The sequence below is a fragment of the Galeopterus variegatus genome, unplaced genomic scaffold (assembly GCF_000696425.1).
Source record: "Galeopterus variegatus unplaced genomic scaffold, G_variegatus-3.0.2 Scaffold3657, whole genome shotgun sequence".
Taxonomy (NCBI): domain Eukaryota; kingdom Metazoa; phylum Chordata; class Mammalia; order Dermoptera; family Cynocephalidae; genus Galeopterus; species Galeopterus variegatus.
The window spans coordinates 138,475-156,003 of record NW_007729768.1 but is presented as its reverse complement, the minus strand read 5'-3'; the positions used below and the strand labels follow the sequence as shown (position 1 = coordinate 156,003).

General features: G+C 37.7%; 1 protein-coding gene and 1 long non-coding RNA gene across 2 annotated transcripts in view; one reads left to right on the top strand and one right to left on the bottom strand.

The window, feature by feature from the left end:
* Positions 1-11,568, bottom strand: part of ARID4A (AT rich interactive domain 4A (RBP1-like)) — a 64,877-nt gene extending 53,309 nt beyond the window's left edge. The window contains exons 1-5 of the mRNA XM_008585659.1: positions 11,396-11,568; positions 10,246-10,302; positions 8,379-8,489; positions 6,335-6,400; positions 5,867-5,957 (exon numbers count right to left, since the gene is read on the bottom strand). Coding sequence (XP_008583881.1) covers positions 5,867-5,957; positions 6,335-6,400; positions 8,379-8,489; positions 10,246-10,251 — 274 coding nt within the window. The 5' untranslated portion in view covers positions 10,252-10,302; positions 11,396-11,568. The remainder of the gene's footprint in view (positions 1-5,866; positions 5,958-6,334; positions 6,401-8,378; positions 8,490-10,245; positions 10,303-11,395) is intronic.
* Positions 11,569-11,945: 377 nt separating this feature from the next.
* Positions 11,946-17,529, top strand: part of LOC103601267 — a 17,874-nt gene continuing 12,290 nt past the window's right edge. Inside the window, exons 1-3 of the long non-coding RNA XR_551440.1 lie at positions 11,946-12,239; positions 13,189-13,241; positions 16,038-16,126. This is a non-coding gene — a long non-coding RNA (uncharacterized LOC103601267). The remainder of the gene's footprint in view (positions 12,240-13,188; positions 13,242-16,037; positions 16,127-17,529) is intronic.

Sequence of the window (17,529 nt, the reverse complement as noted above, 5' to 3'; positions counted from 1 at the left end):
GCTCCCGCCGAGGGTTCGGATCCCACATACAGACCGGTTCCCGCTCACTGGCTGAGCGAGGTGTGGGCGCGGCACCAAGGGTTGCAATCCCGTTGCCGGTCCCGGTCCGGTACGGGCGCGACACTGAGGGTTGCGATCCGTTGCCAGACACGAAAAAAAAAAAAAAGGAAAAAAAAAAATCCTAACCCTAATCTGTTGGAATTCAAAGAAACAAAAACAACAGGGATCTAATGAACTACTAAATATCTATAAAATCTGTCTACATTATCATAGCACTAATAGATTCTGGAGGATAGTAAGATAATAACAATAGGAAATTAATTTTATTCAAAGATATAATTTGCTATCATTAATTAAGCTTCTACCATGTCTTAATTCTCATAACAGCCTCTACAAGGAATCACTATTCTCCTTTTATAGATAAAGAAATTGAGAACAAGGTTAACTAATTAGCTATAAATTTAGTTAAGGCGGGGTTAAAAGACATAATTAGTTGATATGAAACAGAATTATAAAATGAACACTCAGGAAAAAGAATTCTGACTTTAAAAAAATAAGCATCATTGTTATATCTGTGTACAGCAGTTATGATTAACAGAATATTTCACATAAAGAAATGAAAACTTTAGGCTGGCCCGGTGGCGCACTGGATAGTGCGCCGCTTGGGAAGCGCGGCGGCGCTCCCGCCCAAGGGTTCGGATCCCACATACGACCGGTTCCCACTCACTGGCTGAGCGAGGCGCGGGAGCAACACCGAGGGTTGCGATCCCGTTGCCGGTCCCCGGTCCGGTACGGGGGCAACACTGAGGGTTGCGATCCGTTGCCGGACATGGAAAAAAGACAAAAAGACAAAAAAAAAAAAAAAAGAAATGAAAACTTTAAAATTAAAAATATATATATATTCCAGGTAAAACCAATAATTTTTTTTTAAATATTTATTTAATTGACAAATAAATATAGTACATATTTATGGTGTACAATATGATGTTTTGAAATATGTATACATTGTGGAATGGCTAAATTGAGCTAATTAACATATATGCCTTACCTCACATAATTATCATTTTTTTTTTTGTAGCAAGAACACGTAAAATCTACTATCTTAGCAATTTTCAAGTATACAAGACATAGTTATAGGTTAAGTATTCCTTATCTGAAATGCTTGGGACAGAGTGTTTTGGATTTTGAATTTTTTTTATTGATTTGGAAATATTTACAGAATACATAATGGTTGACCACCCCTCATCTGAAAATCTGAAATGTGAAATGCTCCTGTGAGCATTTCCTTTGAGTGTCATTTCGGATTTTGGAGCATTTCAGATTTCAAATTTTTGAGTTAGGAATGCTCAAACCTACACCAGATCTCTTGAATTTATTCCTGCTAACTGAATTTTTGTATCATTTGACCAACATCTTCCCAATTCCTTAACCCCTCTAACCTGCCCCAAACCGTGGTAACCACCACTCTACTCTCAGTTCTGAGTTGACTTTTTTAGATTGCACATATAAGTGAGATCAGGTGGTATTTGTCTTTCTGTTCTTGGCTTATTTCACTTAGCATGGCTTCCAGGTTCATCCATTTTGTTACAAATGACAGCATTTCTTTCTTTTTTAAGGATAAATAGTTTTCCATTTTGAATATATACCAGTTGCCTTATGTAGTCATTCATCGATGAATACTTAGGTTGATTCGGTATCTTAGCTATTGTGAATATGCTACAATGATCCTGAAAGTACACATATCTCTTCGACATTCTGATTTCATTTTCTTTGGATGTATGCCCAGTAATGGGATTATGGAATATGGTGGTTCCATTTTTAATTTTTTGAGGAAACTCCACACAGTTTTCCATAATGGAAACAGTGTGAAAAAGTTCCCTTTTTGCCACATCCTCACCAGCACTCATCTTTCATCTTTTTGATGACAGCCTAAAAATTTTAATAGGTGTTAAGTGATATCTCATTGTGGTTTTAATTTACATTTCCCTGATTATTAGTGATGCTGAGCTTTTCATATAACTGTTGGCCATTTGTATGTCTTCTTTTGAGAAATGTCTATTCAGGTCCTTTGCCCATTTTTTAATGGGGTTATTTGTTTGCTTGCCATTGAGTTTCTCACATATCTTTGATACTATCAGATGTATGTTTTGCAAATATTTTCTCCCATTCTATAGGTTGTCTCCTCACTCTGTTGATTATTTCCTTGGCTGTGCAAAAGCTTTTTAGTTTGATGTAATCCCACTTGCCTATTTTTGCTTTTGTTGCCTGCACTTTTGGAGTCATATCCAAAATATTGTACAGGCCAACGTCATGGAGCTTATCCCCTGTTTACTTGTATAGTAGTTTTACAATTTCAGGTCTTAAGTTTAAGTCTTTAATACATTTTGAGTTTTTAAAAAATGGTTTGAGGGTCTAATTCCATTCTTATGCATGTGGACATACAGTTTTCCCAACATTATTTATTGGAGAGACTGTTCTTTCCCCATTGTGTGTTCTTGGAACCTTTACTGAAAATCAATTGACAGTAAACACGTGGATTTATTTCTGGGCTCTCTAGTCTGTTCCAGTGGTGTGTTTGGTTTTATATCAGAACCACGCTCTTTTGATTACTATAGCTTTGTAGTATATCTTGAAATCAGGTAATGTGATGTCTCCAGTTTTATTCTTTTTGCTCACAATTACTTCAGTTCCAATAGTTCTGTTATTCATAGAATCATCTGTGATAACTATAGAAGTCCCTCAGCAGTTAAGGTCAAAAAGTTCAGGAATCTGGAAACTTAAGAAATTAACACTCAAATATATACTCACATTAATAAAATATCATGGGAATACTAAGTCTTATATGGAAGGCCATTTAAACAATGAGTTAAAGCCTATCACAGGACTGAATAGATTTCTTTGTTGTTTAGTACTCTTTTCTTAATGAATTGTTAGCAGTGGAGCATTCACCTGGTTTTGAAAACATTTTGTAGTTGATTTTGGTTATAACAACATTTGTCATAAAAGTGTCTGACTAAATTAAAAGCCTTATTATCCTGTAGCACATTCTCAAAATTCAGTCAATTCACCAGTTTAACCTAAAACTCCTCTACTCAATACTCTGTTAACTAGTACTTCCATGAAATCTGATATAACTAATATTCAAAACAATAAGGCACAAAACATGTATGAATCTTAAGCATTTCTCATTACAAAATATATTAATATAAATGATAGAATAGATTTTAGTGTTAGACTAGACATATATCCAAAATGTGTGTATGTACATTTTGGATGTAAATTATTACAATTACAGGCATGTTTTTCCTCTACATTTTCCATATTTTTCAAATATAATGTGTTATTTTTATATTACAAAAAGACAAAAGAAGACTACTTTCAAAATGTCTTATTGACAGTTGTATTTAGCAGGAGTTAATGTCAACGGTCAAGTAGAGATATGAACTCTAATCCCAGTTTTGACAGTTTTTGGATGCTTGGACAGATAACATACTTCCATTCTTTACATTCCTTATCTTTAATGCAAGGATAAAAATTGTCAAAATAAATAAATTATGTTAGGAAGCACTCTTTTATGATAGGAAAAGAAAAATATTTCTAATGCTGAAAACAACAACAACAAAAACCTTATGAACTAGGGCTAATTATTGTTAAAAATTAGAGGGCAAGGTATTATTAGATTTAAAAAGACTGAATCATATTAATTCCATAATCTCTTTCAAAACTGGTTATTCAACTATAACAGAAGAGAAATTAATACCTACATTATGTAAGAAGTAAATATCACTGACTCTATTGATAACTCTGGATCACTAATAATCATAACTCCTACTTGATCCAAACCAGCAATGTGGTATCCTCTTTTCCTTAATTTTTAATAACCTAACATAATTTCAGAGATCTCATGAAATAAAAAAAAGGTCACAGAGGCCATTAACACTTTGTATTAATTCTATCTATATAATGCTTGCTAGGAAATAGAAATCAAGAAAAATCAGAAAAGAGCAATTAAACCCCACAGTTTGTAGGCACTCAGTATTTTGAATTTTTCTCCCCAATAAGTTCTGTTTGTGATCTTATTTTCTAAGCATGTACTGTGTCAGAATCACCCAATTTGCTTATGAAAAGAAATATGCTTGTATTGCCATCCCCAGACCTACTAAATTGGAGTTTAGGGTCCTCAAATCCTCACTTTTTAAAGCAAGCACCAAGTGATTCTTATGTACACTAACGTTTGATACCTCAATTATATGCAGTTGAGATTCTGAGCTCTTTGAGAACAAGAATTATACAATTTCTTCTGTAATTACACAACACAGAAAATCACTGTAAATGCTCAGTAGTGACTAGTTTTTAGAAATGCTAAAATGCCCATTCATGTAGAGAACAGAGATTGCTATTTATAAATGAATGATTATTATGGAATGCAGAAACTCAATGTGAAAACCTGAAAGGTATTACTTCTGCAGAGCATGTGCATTATACCAGTAAAGTTTCACAAGTCATGTGAGTGCTACCTTGATAGTGAGTAGCATATAGGATGCAATATTAGTATTTGAATATACATCATATAATTTCCCATGACTCTACACATACCAACTATAGTAATGTTTACCAGTGCTTTGTTTAATACAGCAAAATTGTGTTTACTTAATCTCTAAAAGTTAACATTAAGTTTAGTTTGTAAATCTCTAACAATTATCAATAACCACAACTAAGCTTTCTAAAAATACATAGATCAGAATTATAGCACCATCGTGAAGCAACGCCATCTTCTCGAAGTTCCAAAAGAATAAAAAAGTTAGAAAAAAGTAGTTACAGCAAACTGTTGCTACTAATAGAAGCCACAGCATGACATAGGCAGTACAATTTTTAACCAAAACATGTTCTTCCCAGCTTTCAGCATCAACTGGAGATGAATAATTTTTACCCAAACCAACAAATCAAGTAAACTAAAAGTAAACCTAACGGGTCATTTCTTTTCCTTCTGCAAGGAAACCACAATACCATAATTACACCACTTATTCCAAGATATAAATGTAAAAACCAACAATTCTATAGGTGTCCAGTGTAAAACAAAGGATTGGATGTTATCTATAGGATTGTGTAGTTTGAAAGTACTGAGAGGAGATTTGGAAATGTTACCTGTTGTTATTCTCATCAACATAATGACAGCAACTATTCAAGTGCTACCCTTAGATTTTAATTGACATGTACTATGACATTTGTTGTTTCTCACTACAGTAAAGGTTTATAAAGCCAGCATAAGCTTATGCATGGAATGTTAAAAATGCATTCACTTTAAGAGCATATATATCATTCTTGAAAGCTGTTAGGAAGAAAACTCACACTGTACCAAAAACCGAAAATGAAGCTACAATCACCTAGGCTTGAATCTACTCTGGTCAGAATTTTTCTAGTCTGTAAATTATGTGGTAACATTTACATTACCCTTATATAAAACAGGCAGCAATACAATAAAAAATTGCAACCATACAATCCTATTTGCAATTACAGAAAAAGTGAAAAAGTCTGATGATTTATAATATTGTTTTATTGACTTTTTTACGGAGGAAAATAATCATATAATCTCACTTTTTTGAAGACAAACATCAAAGTAACCTAAAACAGAAGTACAAATAGACACAAGTAGCCAAGTTACTGTTAGAGATCATTATTTTTGTTACCAGAGCATTACTAAAATTTTAGCTAGCTATATCCAGGACAGGATAAGAATAAATGTAAGAAGAAGTGTCAGGACAAAATACATATTTCTCTGCCAACACAATGATTCAGTGTATCCACAAAACAAAGGCATACACAACCTCCAAATCAAATCTATGTATTAAATTACTTAACTACTTACCCACGGTATACCAACTAGCATCTGTCAACTTGCTGATAATAGCTTCCTGAAAGGATCCATCAGGTGTCCTTGTTTCAACAATAGCTCCAACCTAAAACATGAAATCCAAATTTCCTTACCAAATTTAAACAAAAAACCAAATCACTCCCACCACCTATATGATCTCGGTAAGAAAAATAATACTTACGATAATTCTTTCTTACACTTGCTTAGATCTTGATCATTTATAGTGCTCATATATTAATTATGTAATTTGAGCCCCAAAAACACTTCTGCATAAAGTAAGCTAGCTATTATTACCCCTATTTCACACACAGGAAATTGTGGCTCAGAAAGAGAAAATAATTTGCACAAAGTCCAGAATGAGAACCCAGTCTCTTAAATCTTACTACAAACACAAAATTCAGTAAATTATGGTATGAATCTAAGATTTATTATTTTGGATTTTAAACTGTACAACATACGTACTCTTAAAGGACCCTTAACTTGGTCATCTTGCACCAACTGTGTAGTATTATCCTGTTTCAGGAGTACCTGAAAAACATTTTTGCACAATAATTTGCATGTTACCTTTAATACAAGAAACTTGCAGTAACACTGTAACAATGATATTTTTAATCTTTGCTTTCTTAGAACCCTGTGGTTACCTCTGGTATAACACTCATTACATTGTCTTGTATTTATGTTTATTGTGTCTCTCATTAGCTGTGAGCTCCTTGAGGGCTGGAGCCCTCCTTCATTACTATATCCCCAGCAGTTACCAAGTATCAGTGCATATTACAGGCACTTAATAACTGTTTACTAAGTAATGAAGAACTATAGAAGATTTATAATCCGTAGCGATTACTGTAAAAGCTTAAAACTGCCTTTTTGGCTTTTTATAAACAAGTCATAAAGGTTCTAATTGTCACCAAATGTACAAAAAAACAGCATCGAATGGTATTGCCTACATTAAAGGTAAACAAATTAAAATCAGAACTCTTTTGATCCTTTATAAAGTAATCTAAATAATCACCACAGTATGTAATTTAGTTACAAATAAGTGCTCCTTTCTACTACACATCCTGACAATATACATCCGTGGTAGAGCAATCACCCAAATAAGTAAGTTCAAATTCTAGGTAATGTATGTATGATAAGACCTCCTAAAACAATTATTGTATTGATTTTAAATAAATAAATAAGTATCACAATACTGACAAAAAGTTAAAATTGTCAAAGAATCCCAAATATTTAGTAATCAAATCCTGTATAGCTGACATCACCAAAAAGCTACACAAAATAAAGAGGAAGAAATAAATTTTAAATGACATTGTAATAATGCTTGAAGAAAAGTATCATCAGCAGATCAAATCTAAACAGAAATTTTATAATAATCACAGATAAATCTATTTATCTACCACACAAATCACTCTCCTCTAGTTCAGTGGTTCTCAAACTTTAACATGCATCAGAAACATTTAGAGGCCTTGGTAAAACACCATTACCAGACCCCAGAGTTTCTGATTCAGTAGGTCTGGGTGGAGGGGGGTGCTAAGAATTTGCATTTTGAATAAGTTCCCAGGTAAGGTTGATGCTGCTGGTGTGAGGCCACACTTTTGAGAATTACTGCCCTAATTCAACAAATTTTAAATGCCCATTACGTATCAGGCACTACTCCAGGTTTTGGGGATAGAGCAAGTCAGAGACATTTCCTCTTTTCATGGTGCTTAATTCTGGTAGGAAAACATCAGATATGTAAATGAATAAAGCAAACTGCAAACTACATGTACAGCATGATCCAATAATAATAAGAATGACAATAATGTTATGACAAGCACAGTAAAAAAATCTGAAAACCACACCAAATCTCTTTGGAGTGGTATCAAGGAGAACTTTCAAGAACTATATTATATAGCTCTATAATGTTAAAAATATTATAATAAGCATAAATTACTTTTGTATCTCAATAACAAAGATTATTCAGAACATATTTATATAGGAAAATTACTAAAAGGAAATTAAAAACTGAGGTTTCCAAGAAGTTAGCTATGGGTACAAAGTCATCTGTCCTTTTCAATATTTCTAAATATTGTACAGGAATGTTTTAACTTTTTTCTAATCATAAAAGCATCTTAAAAATATACTTTTTGAATCATTTTTAACACTGCCTTGAAAATATAATTACCACCATTCAGTTTTTCCTAATCACTGAAATTGTCTCTATCTGAACATTCTGAAAGGGGAGAAAATAGATTATAGCCTAAGTAAATATTCTACAACAAACAGGAAAGATCTGAATGATCAGAAGTATCATGAGCATGATATTTTGAAAGGAACATGTGGAATAATTTCTCATTTTGAGTTCTTCATTTCTCAATTCTTAATGTGCTAGTCCTATAAGTTTAGTATATAACAATGCTTTCATATAGTAATAATTCAATAAATAAAAAGGTGATTTGTAGTCTCCCCCTCCCAGCTCTCTTCAATCCAGAGTTAATAATACTTTTGCATTAAAAAATAAACATATTACCTTAACTTTCACCAGCCTTTTCACAGTCTTAATCTTTGCCTCACAGAAGGCACCTCGGTACTTGGCACTGACATCAGTTCCCACTGTCAGGTAGGCAGGCTCATCCGCCGCCTGATGAAAGGAACATAAACTTTGCATGTCACTACTATTCATCCCTACTCCAATCTCAACTCTTCTTAAAAGGTTCTGCATTTCAAGTAATAAGAACATTTAAAATTATTTGCTTATTAATGTTGTCTACAATTTGAAAAATACCCCTAAAGCAAATATTTTGTTAACAACACTTCATTTTATATGCTAATGTCTGGATACCATAAAATGTTTCAAAGTTGTAACTGGAAATTACCAATAAGGAAACATAATAGTTTTTCCCCTACAAAATGTTTTTCCCCTATAAAATGTTTCAATAATTCTATATATAAGGAATGGAAAGATAAGAATAAACAGAAAAAGTATATTCATATTAAATGTCTCATAAAACTTTGGGTTATTCATCTATGGCTTCCTGAAAATTTTTTTCAGATTAAAAGAAACACCACTATTAAAATTAATAACAACAATACATAATTAAATGTTTATTGATACAGCTACATTAAGGTTCTATCTTTTTGGATAGAGTGTAACTACTCAGATAAGAAATGAAGACAACCCTTTTGATAAGAAGAGTATCACTGGAAATTTCAATATGAATTCAGCTGATGAATGAAGATATAAACTGATGGCTCAAGAATAGTAGCCACACCTAATATACCACATTAACCTTCTTGGTATATATAAAAAAATAAGCTTTACTAAGCAGTGTCTTCTTTTAGCAAATGGCCATAATCAGAATGATACACTGAAAAATGTGAGAAATTTAATTCTACCATTCATTTTAATCTTGACAGTAACAGGATCATTACTGTCTCAATCTGTCATTTTACCTATTTTTTTTCAAAGGTTAAGTGTATTCATGCAAGTTCAATTCAACACGGCTAAATGCAAAGGTAACAGTGTACACTTTAGGATATTTTTCGAATAAGTTTTCCCAAGTTATATTAAAGCAGCTTAGATGTGTCACTTCAAGAAAATAGGAAAGCAAGAGAAAGTTTGGGAGAATGCTATATTTCAGAGTTTAATAAACTGAAACAGTAAATAAGACAGAGATCAGGTACCTTTTAAAGTCAGTGCATTTAAAAACAATGTAAATTGAAGAGGAATACTTTTGGCAAACAAATATCTGACGTGATACATTCAATGGCTACAGTATTCCAGAATGCTATGAGCCCTCCTTTCCCTTTAAACATCCACACACTGATGTTTGCAAGATTACTTGCCTTCAGAAGAATATATATTTTTGAATGAATTATCTTTTAAAATATTTACTGTAAAGATTTAAGTAACCATTATTAGTTTAGTTCGACTTCAAATATTTTAGCCACATAAGGTCGTTATATCCCCAGGAGAAATAAGTATCTCCCTTACTCAATCCACATATTCTTTGTTAGAAAACCGCACTGGTGCTGAGGAAGAAAAAATTTTCAAAAAATCCCCCAAAGAACCAAAGCAGGGCAAAAGCTTTATTTCTGCAAAGGTTGCTGCCAACACAGGAAGTATTTAAAAATACTAGCCGAAGGGACAACAATTGAAAGGCTGCACCAGCCTTTCCAAAGTGCTAACTGCTACAGAGAGGGTCAAAATTGACTACATTTAGACACACAGATCATTTCTCACCATTCAACACATCCTCACTTTCTGAAAGTGCTGCTTAGTAGAGAAACCAATTTTGAGTAGTTGAAAAAAAAAAAAAAATGACATTCTACGGCACCAGTCTCACGACTGGCAGTGTCCAGGGCACGAGGTTCAGAGCAGCACTGACTCCACTTACCTTCATTTTTACTGGTGATCTGTTGGGTTCCAGCTCAACGAGCTATCTTCGCTGTCGCTAGAACCATGGGGAGGGGAAAGACAGGCACAGAATCAGTCAACAGCGGGAAGCGACCCAGGGAAAGAAAGTAAACAAACGCCAGCGGGGACGGGCAGAATCTTCACCAGCCAAGGGATAAAACCCCCTCCGAGGGCAGCGAGGGAGCGGGAGCAGAGGGGACAGCAAGAAACCCACGCGCGCCAAAGGGCAACCCGTTCCGCCCCGAGCTCGCCAGCGGCCCACCGTGCCCCCGCCCCGTTGGCCACTTGGACCCGGAATGCTCAACTCGGAGTCCCAGGACGGATCGCTCTGGAAAAGGGCAGGGCGCGTCCGGGCTTCCCTGGGTCCGCCACAGGAGCGGCCGCCGGGCCTTCTCTCGGCCGCCCCCCAGATACCCTGACTTCGGCCCGCGCCCCGCCTCCGCTGCTCGGCCCCCCTCGGCCCGCCCCGGGCCCGCGGTGGCGGCAGCGGAGTGTCACGGCGCCATTGCTCTCCTTCCTCGGCTCTGCACCATGTCAGGAAGGAGAAGCGCTCCTTCACCCCAAGGGGCAGGGGCCGCGGCCTTAAACAGCGAGCCGCGGGCGCGAGGGGACACCCGCACGGAGAAGGGGACGGGGGGGCGGAGAGGAGGAGGGGAGGTGGCCCGGACAGGGTGTGGGAGGGGAGGGGAGCCGCACAGCGGCAGCCACCGCCTCCTCCCTGCGCCCGCCTCAACTTTTTGTACAGCCCAGAGAGGTACCAGCCCCCAGCCCCTCGGGTCCTGCCACGGAGTCCACAGGGGAGGACGCGCCGCGGAGTTGGGGGCCGGCTCCCCCCAGCAGCCCGCTCCTCACCGCGCGGGAGCAAACTTAGCGGCGCGGCCAGCCCCACAGCCATTTTCCCGGGGAACCCGGGGAAGCGGCCGAGGAGGCGGCTGCGGCGGTGGTTCCTGCAGTTGCTGCTGCTGCTGCTGCACGACTTGCCCCTTCCCCTGCGCTCGCTGCACCGCTTGCCTAGCATCCCCCTCACCGCCTCCAAAGCTTCCAACTGCACCGGGACCCCGGGCAGCAGCACCAGCTGCTACTGCCGCTTCGTCCATTCAGTATCCCCCGCTTCCCTTCTCCGCACCTACCAACTGCAGGTGAAGTGCGCGCTGTCAGCTCCCGGGTCCTCCACCCTACTGACCCCCGTGGGCCCCCGTTCGGGCAGAACCACTCCCGGCCCTGGCGGCAGTTCCTGCGCCCGGTTCCCCACTCGCCCCGATTTACTGCCACAATCCACCAAATAACAAGCTGTTGAGCAGACTCGCTTCTACACGAACTCCTATTGGCTGCTCATGACGCCGAGGAGTTTCGGATTGGAGCGCGCTACCTGCTGTCCTCATTGGATGTAGCTCTGAAACTTCACGGATTGGTGCGACAAACAGCAGGTAGGACACCTTCCACTTATGATTGGCTGTCTGCGAAGACCAACGTTATTGGGGAATCGGTTCTTGAGTAAGCAAATCCTGAGAAATGATTGGTAGAGACAACTCCGGATGTGCTTGATTGAGCACTGATTGGTGAATTGAGGGGTCAGGAAGAGCAGTTCGGCACCAGGATTGGCGGTGTTGTGTCCCATGGAAACGGAACCCAGAACTGCAGCCAGGAGCTTGCACGGGGGCGGGACAGGGTCTTTCTAAGGCGCCTGCGCTAAACCGACTTCTCGGCGCCATTTTGTCTCGGCAGCGGTGGCCGCAGCTCTATCGCATTTTATGTTTCTGGAGTAAAGGGAGCGGAGTCTTTAACAGGTAGATTTATTTTAGTGCGGCATCCATGCACTATTTCCTCCAGGACGGCATCTAGTGAAGCTCGGAGGAGCCGCAGAAGTGTCTAAAAGGTCAGTTGGAGTCTGTGGTTGTCCGGCTGACGGGGGGATGGCGCAGCTCGAGCGACAGCGGCACCGGAAGTGAAGGGACCGTAGGCAGCCATGGTAAAGTAAGTTCTCCCTGCGGCGGGATGGGGAGTTGGGGGCGGGATGAAAGGGGGCGAGGCTTCCTCTCCCGCCGAGAGAGTGAGAGAAAGAGGTGGAGGGGACTCGTAGGTCCTTCTTGGAGGTGAGCCTTTGGGCTCTTCTCGAGAGTGTGAGGGATCTTGTGGATTCTGCTCCTTTCAGAGCATTCTTTCCTCCCTTTGGAAGTGCGTTTCGGGGACTTGCCATATTCTCCAACCGAGTGGCACCGGCTGCTGGGCCGCCTCAATTAATACTGGGAGGGCGTGATTTTTAGAAACATCCTGCGTGGGGAGAAGTATTTCCGCGTGTTCCTCACGCGATAGAGCTATAAGGAAACTAGAAAGCTGTGGCTTTCGGAATCCTGAGGAATTTCCTTGCCAGCACAGACGCTGCTACTGTGAGCTTAGACATGCATCTGTGTCACACTGCAAGAGGCTTATGCTACTTTGGGGGAGGAAGTAACAGTGGTTTCGCAGGGGCTGAAAACATTTTAGCTAAAAGGACCTCCCCAATAGGACAGACGTTGATCTTGTTCTATTAAGCAACAGCTTTTGTTCTGTTAAATGAAACAAAAACTTCCATATTTTAAATATTGGAGTTGGAATATTAACTGACAAGTTGTTTTAAAGAATGACATAATTAAGAAAATGTGAAGCATTGTCGGTAATGCACGTGGACTAAGTTAAATTTACTCAACAAGAGGACTTCGTAACTAAAGCAAGGTCAATTTCTTATTCATAACTGGTTTTTCACTGTTATGTAAACAATCATTAAAGCGAAATGTATGTCGGTATTTCTAGTGAGTGACCTAGTTACACTTATCTAGTTAATTATATTTTCAATATCTGTTTCAAACCCTATTGCGGTACTTAGTGTGGCTCAAGACTAGAAAATGGTTGAGTGATTTAACAACCTATTGGGTTTTTTTGGCAGTTGTGCTGAAGAAAACAGGACATCTCAGTGACATATCCCAAAGTGTTACTGAGGTGAGTTTTAATGTCTGTAACAATCTTTAGAATTGTGGGCGCCACCTGGAAAAGTTTTTCATGGACGAGTACTGTGGATCAGTACATAAATATGGGAGTGGTAGTTGAAAGATGTTTTAGTCTAGGTTTCAAATAAGTCTGTGTAATTAGCCTCCTGATGTGATATTTTAGAAGGAAATCCGCAAATTAGGACATCCTTATGGATTTATTTATCCATTTATGTTCTCATTTCTGGATTTTTTGGCACTTAATGTTTTTATCATGAAATATTGTGAATATCTTCATAATTTCCTCCCCTATTAAAAAACTTTCTTCTATAGAAAAGGTCTCAATAAGAGTATTTAGGAGTTAAGCGATTTTTTTTTAAAGAAAATTACAAAACAAACAGTATATAATACACCTGAATTCACCCATAATTCCACTATCCAACTTTAAACTGTTATTATCTGACCCAAATAATGCATGTCAATTGGCATTTGGAAATTATTAAAAAGCCCAAAGAAGAAAACAAAAATCTCTTGTATTCCCTCCACAGAAAGGTAATTACAGTTTATACTGTGCTTATATATTATACAGAGGTCTTTGTCTTTTTTTGTGGGCTTTGTCTTACAAAATACCAGTCTAGTTATACTCATTTTGTTACCCATGTTTTTTTTTTTTCTTTATGGAATTCTTTGGGAACAAAAGAAGTATTTTGTCCATAAAGCTGCTTTCAGGGCTTCATAATATTTTATAGGATAGATGTGCCATAATTTATACATCCTGTTCTGTTTATTTTTTTATAGTAGCAAAAACATGTTGGTGAATATCTGTGTACATGTTTTGTAAAATATTGTGCCTAAGAACTGACATCAGTGGCTAAAAATTGTAGTCTAGATCTTTTTCCACATCTCTGATTATTTCTGTGGAATAAATTCCCAGAAGTAGAAATGTAAGGCTAAAGGGATTATACATTTAAGGCTTTTGATACTTGCACAATTGTCCATTAGAAATCTTTTTCTCTGGGCCGGCCCGGTGGCGCACTGCTACAGTGCGCCGCTTGGGAGCGCAGTGGCGCTCCCGCCGAGGGTTTGGATCCCACATACAGACCGGTTCCCGCTCACTGGCTGAGGGAGATGCGGGCGCAACACCGAGGGTTGCGATCCCGTTGCCGGTCCCGGTCCGGTACGGGCGCGACACTGCGGGTTGCGATCCGTTGCCGGACACGAAAAAAGACAAAAAGGAAAAAAAAATCTTTTTCTCTTACTGCACTTATATTTGTTGTCCTTTTTCTTCTTGTTACCTTTTACCCCTAATTATTTCTTTTTTCTTTAGCTTTATTTTTGAATCCTCTTGTATCTCTGTTCAAGTAGAATTATCACAGTCTTTAAGTTACACACAGTAAAATAAGTTTGAGAGTTTTTCTGGGAACTTAGGAGTGAATTTTTTAAATTAATTTATTTTTCATTTTAGAATAGTTGAGTATTTGTGTACAGTGAAACATTTCTCACAGAAGTGACTTTTAGGGAATACTAAGAACAAATTGCTTTTATGGTGTAGTTAATTGAATTTAACTCCTTTGTGTTTCCCTGCAGCTTTCCCTAAAGTTTACTGTCCTTATGAACATTTCCTCAGTGCTTTCTTAGCCTTGTAGGACTCTTCACATGCCTCTAGCCACACTTTATTTGCAACTGTTTGACTCTTTCTCAGTTTGAGACTTCCCAGGAAATAGCAACTGTTTTAATCACTATTATGTTCTCTTACCTTCGTACATGATAGGTGCTCTGTAAATATTTCTTATGAATTGATGCACATTTGTATACAAAATGAGAAATAAGCTAATTTACTTTTTTTGACAGTAATTCTGCTCTGAAAATTAAGGATATTCCACAGATACTATCTTAACCTTCAAATTTTCTAATATTCCAAATAATTTATTATTAATGGGTTGGTTTGCAGTTGCTAATAAAATGTAAATTTAGAGGACCCATTGAGAATGTATCGAAGAACTAATTTCTCAAGACTTTTTTTATTCCCATTCCTTTTTAGGGATTTTATGATCTAGTTATTAAAGCATCTCTTAGGCTTAAATGAAAGAAATTATGATAGAACTGTATTTTTGTAACCTATTTCAATGGGCCCAAACTAATGTAATATTTCCTACAAAATCAAAATTGTCAAATTTTTAATAATGTTTTTTATTATATAAAGCTATTTTGAAAGGATAGTGTTTTGTTTGGTCAAAGATTCAAATGAGGATGTATAACTAGCTTTCCATTGTGGTATTTCAGACTGAAATCTCAAAATTAGGACATCCTTGTGGATTTCTTTACCCATTTATATGGTTCCCATTTCTGGATTTTTCAGTACTTAATTTTTTTTTTTTTTTCTTTTTTGTCTTTTTTCGTGACCGGCAATGGATCGCAACCCTCAGTGTCACACCCGTACCGGACCTGGACCGGCCACGGGATCGCAACCCTCTGTGTTGCTCCCGCCCCTCGCTCAGCCAGTGAGCGGCCGGTCTGTATGTGGGATCCGAACCCTCGGCGGGAGCGCCACCACGCTTCCCAAGCGGCGCACTACAGCAGTGCGCCACCGGGCCGGCCCATCAGTACTTAATATTTTTATCATGGAACATTATGAACATTTTCATGATTTTCTTTTTTCCTTCACCCTCTGTAAAAACTTGACACAATAAAGAGTGCTTATCAGTGAGAGTGTTTAATAGGGAAGTAAATTTTCTTCTTAAGGACAGCCTGTGTTTTGAATGTCTGAGCTATAACATATTCAAAATTAAAAGAAGCTTTTGTCTTTCAGAATAAGACTGATTTTGTGGGAAAGTGAAGCAAGGTGTTCCACTTTTAAAAGACCTGGATCTGATATCTGTGTTGAAAATTCTTTTTCTGGTATGTAATTTTATTTAACTGCCCTTCAGTAATCAAGATTGGCCAAGTTACTTGTGTGTGTGTGTATTTTATGTACATATATCTCTTTTGAAAAATGATAGAATTTATTCAAATGTGCAGGTATTTCTGTAACTGTCAGTGTATGTAAAGAAGAGGAACTGATTGCTATATTGAATGTAGCTGCTTTTCTAAAGATGTTAATTATTTTTTGGAAAGTTAGATAATTTACCCATTTGTAACCAAAGCAGACTTTGCAATCTCTGTATGGTCTTTTGCCCTATTAGATTTCACTGCTGATTTTATGGCCACATGGAGTGTTAGTTAATGGTTTCCTTTTACATATAATTTAAACTAAAATGACAGCGTATTTTAGGATTTGAATTCCAGCAGATCTGGATTGCCTAATGGCTTTTCTACAAGGATCTGTGCTTGAGATGCTTACTGTCAGTAAAACGTAATTAAACATATGGAAAGTTAATCTACATGATTATTTCAAAAGATTTAAGCAATTTAAATAACTTTTTAAAGATTTAAATAATGGCTCCAATTAAATAGATTTTTCAAAGTTTTGTATTGAAGCAGATCTTGTGAGTTTTAAAAGAAACAAATTGCTTTAGAGAAAGAAATTTGTTTAGTGGTCATTGAAGGCTTTTCAGGGTTAGTGAGATTTGACCTGTGAAATTAGAGGAAAAGAAGGCATTCTAATTGGATGGAAGGTTGTGAGCAAGAAAATGATTATATAAGGAAAGCTGTGTTTTGGGACGGTGATTAACCAGTTCAGAAAAGATGACTGGCTAAAGATTACATTGGGAAAATTGTATGGGGCCAACCTGTTAATGTTTCTAGGTTTAGCTGCACATTATTAGGATCCTATGGGATACTTGACCCTTCTACAGGTTTCTAGAGGGCCTTGAAAGCTGGGGCATGAACAGAAACTGAAGATTATTTTTGTTTTGTTTTCAGATTTTACAAGTATAATGGAACTAAACAAACAAAAAAATCACTTTGAAGCCCACTCTACATTTTTAAATTTCCTTTTTCCTTGTCTGTAAGCATATTCTTTCTTTAATCTTAAAGTAATTTTTATTTTTTTCTTTGTTCCTTTAACATCGTAGCAAATGTGACCACACAGTCTCCATAATTTCTTTTTGGGGGGTGAGAGGGAGGGGCGGCTGGCTGGTACAGAGATGAGACCTTGGACCTTGGTGTTATCAGCACCATGCTCTAACAAACTGAGCTAACCAGGCAGCTTCGTAATAATTTTAATGTCTGAAAATATTCCATCAAGCTGTTCTGTCTTTTTTTTTTTTTTTTTTTCGTGACCGGCAACGGATCGCAACCCTCAGTGTCGCGCCCGTACCGGACCAGGACCGGCAACGGGATCGCAACCCTCAGTGTTGCTC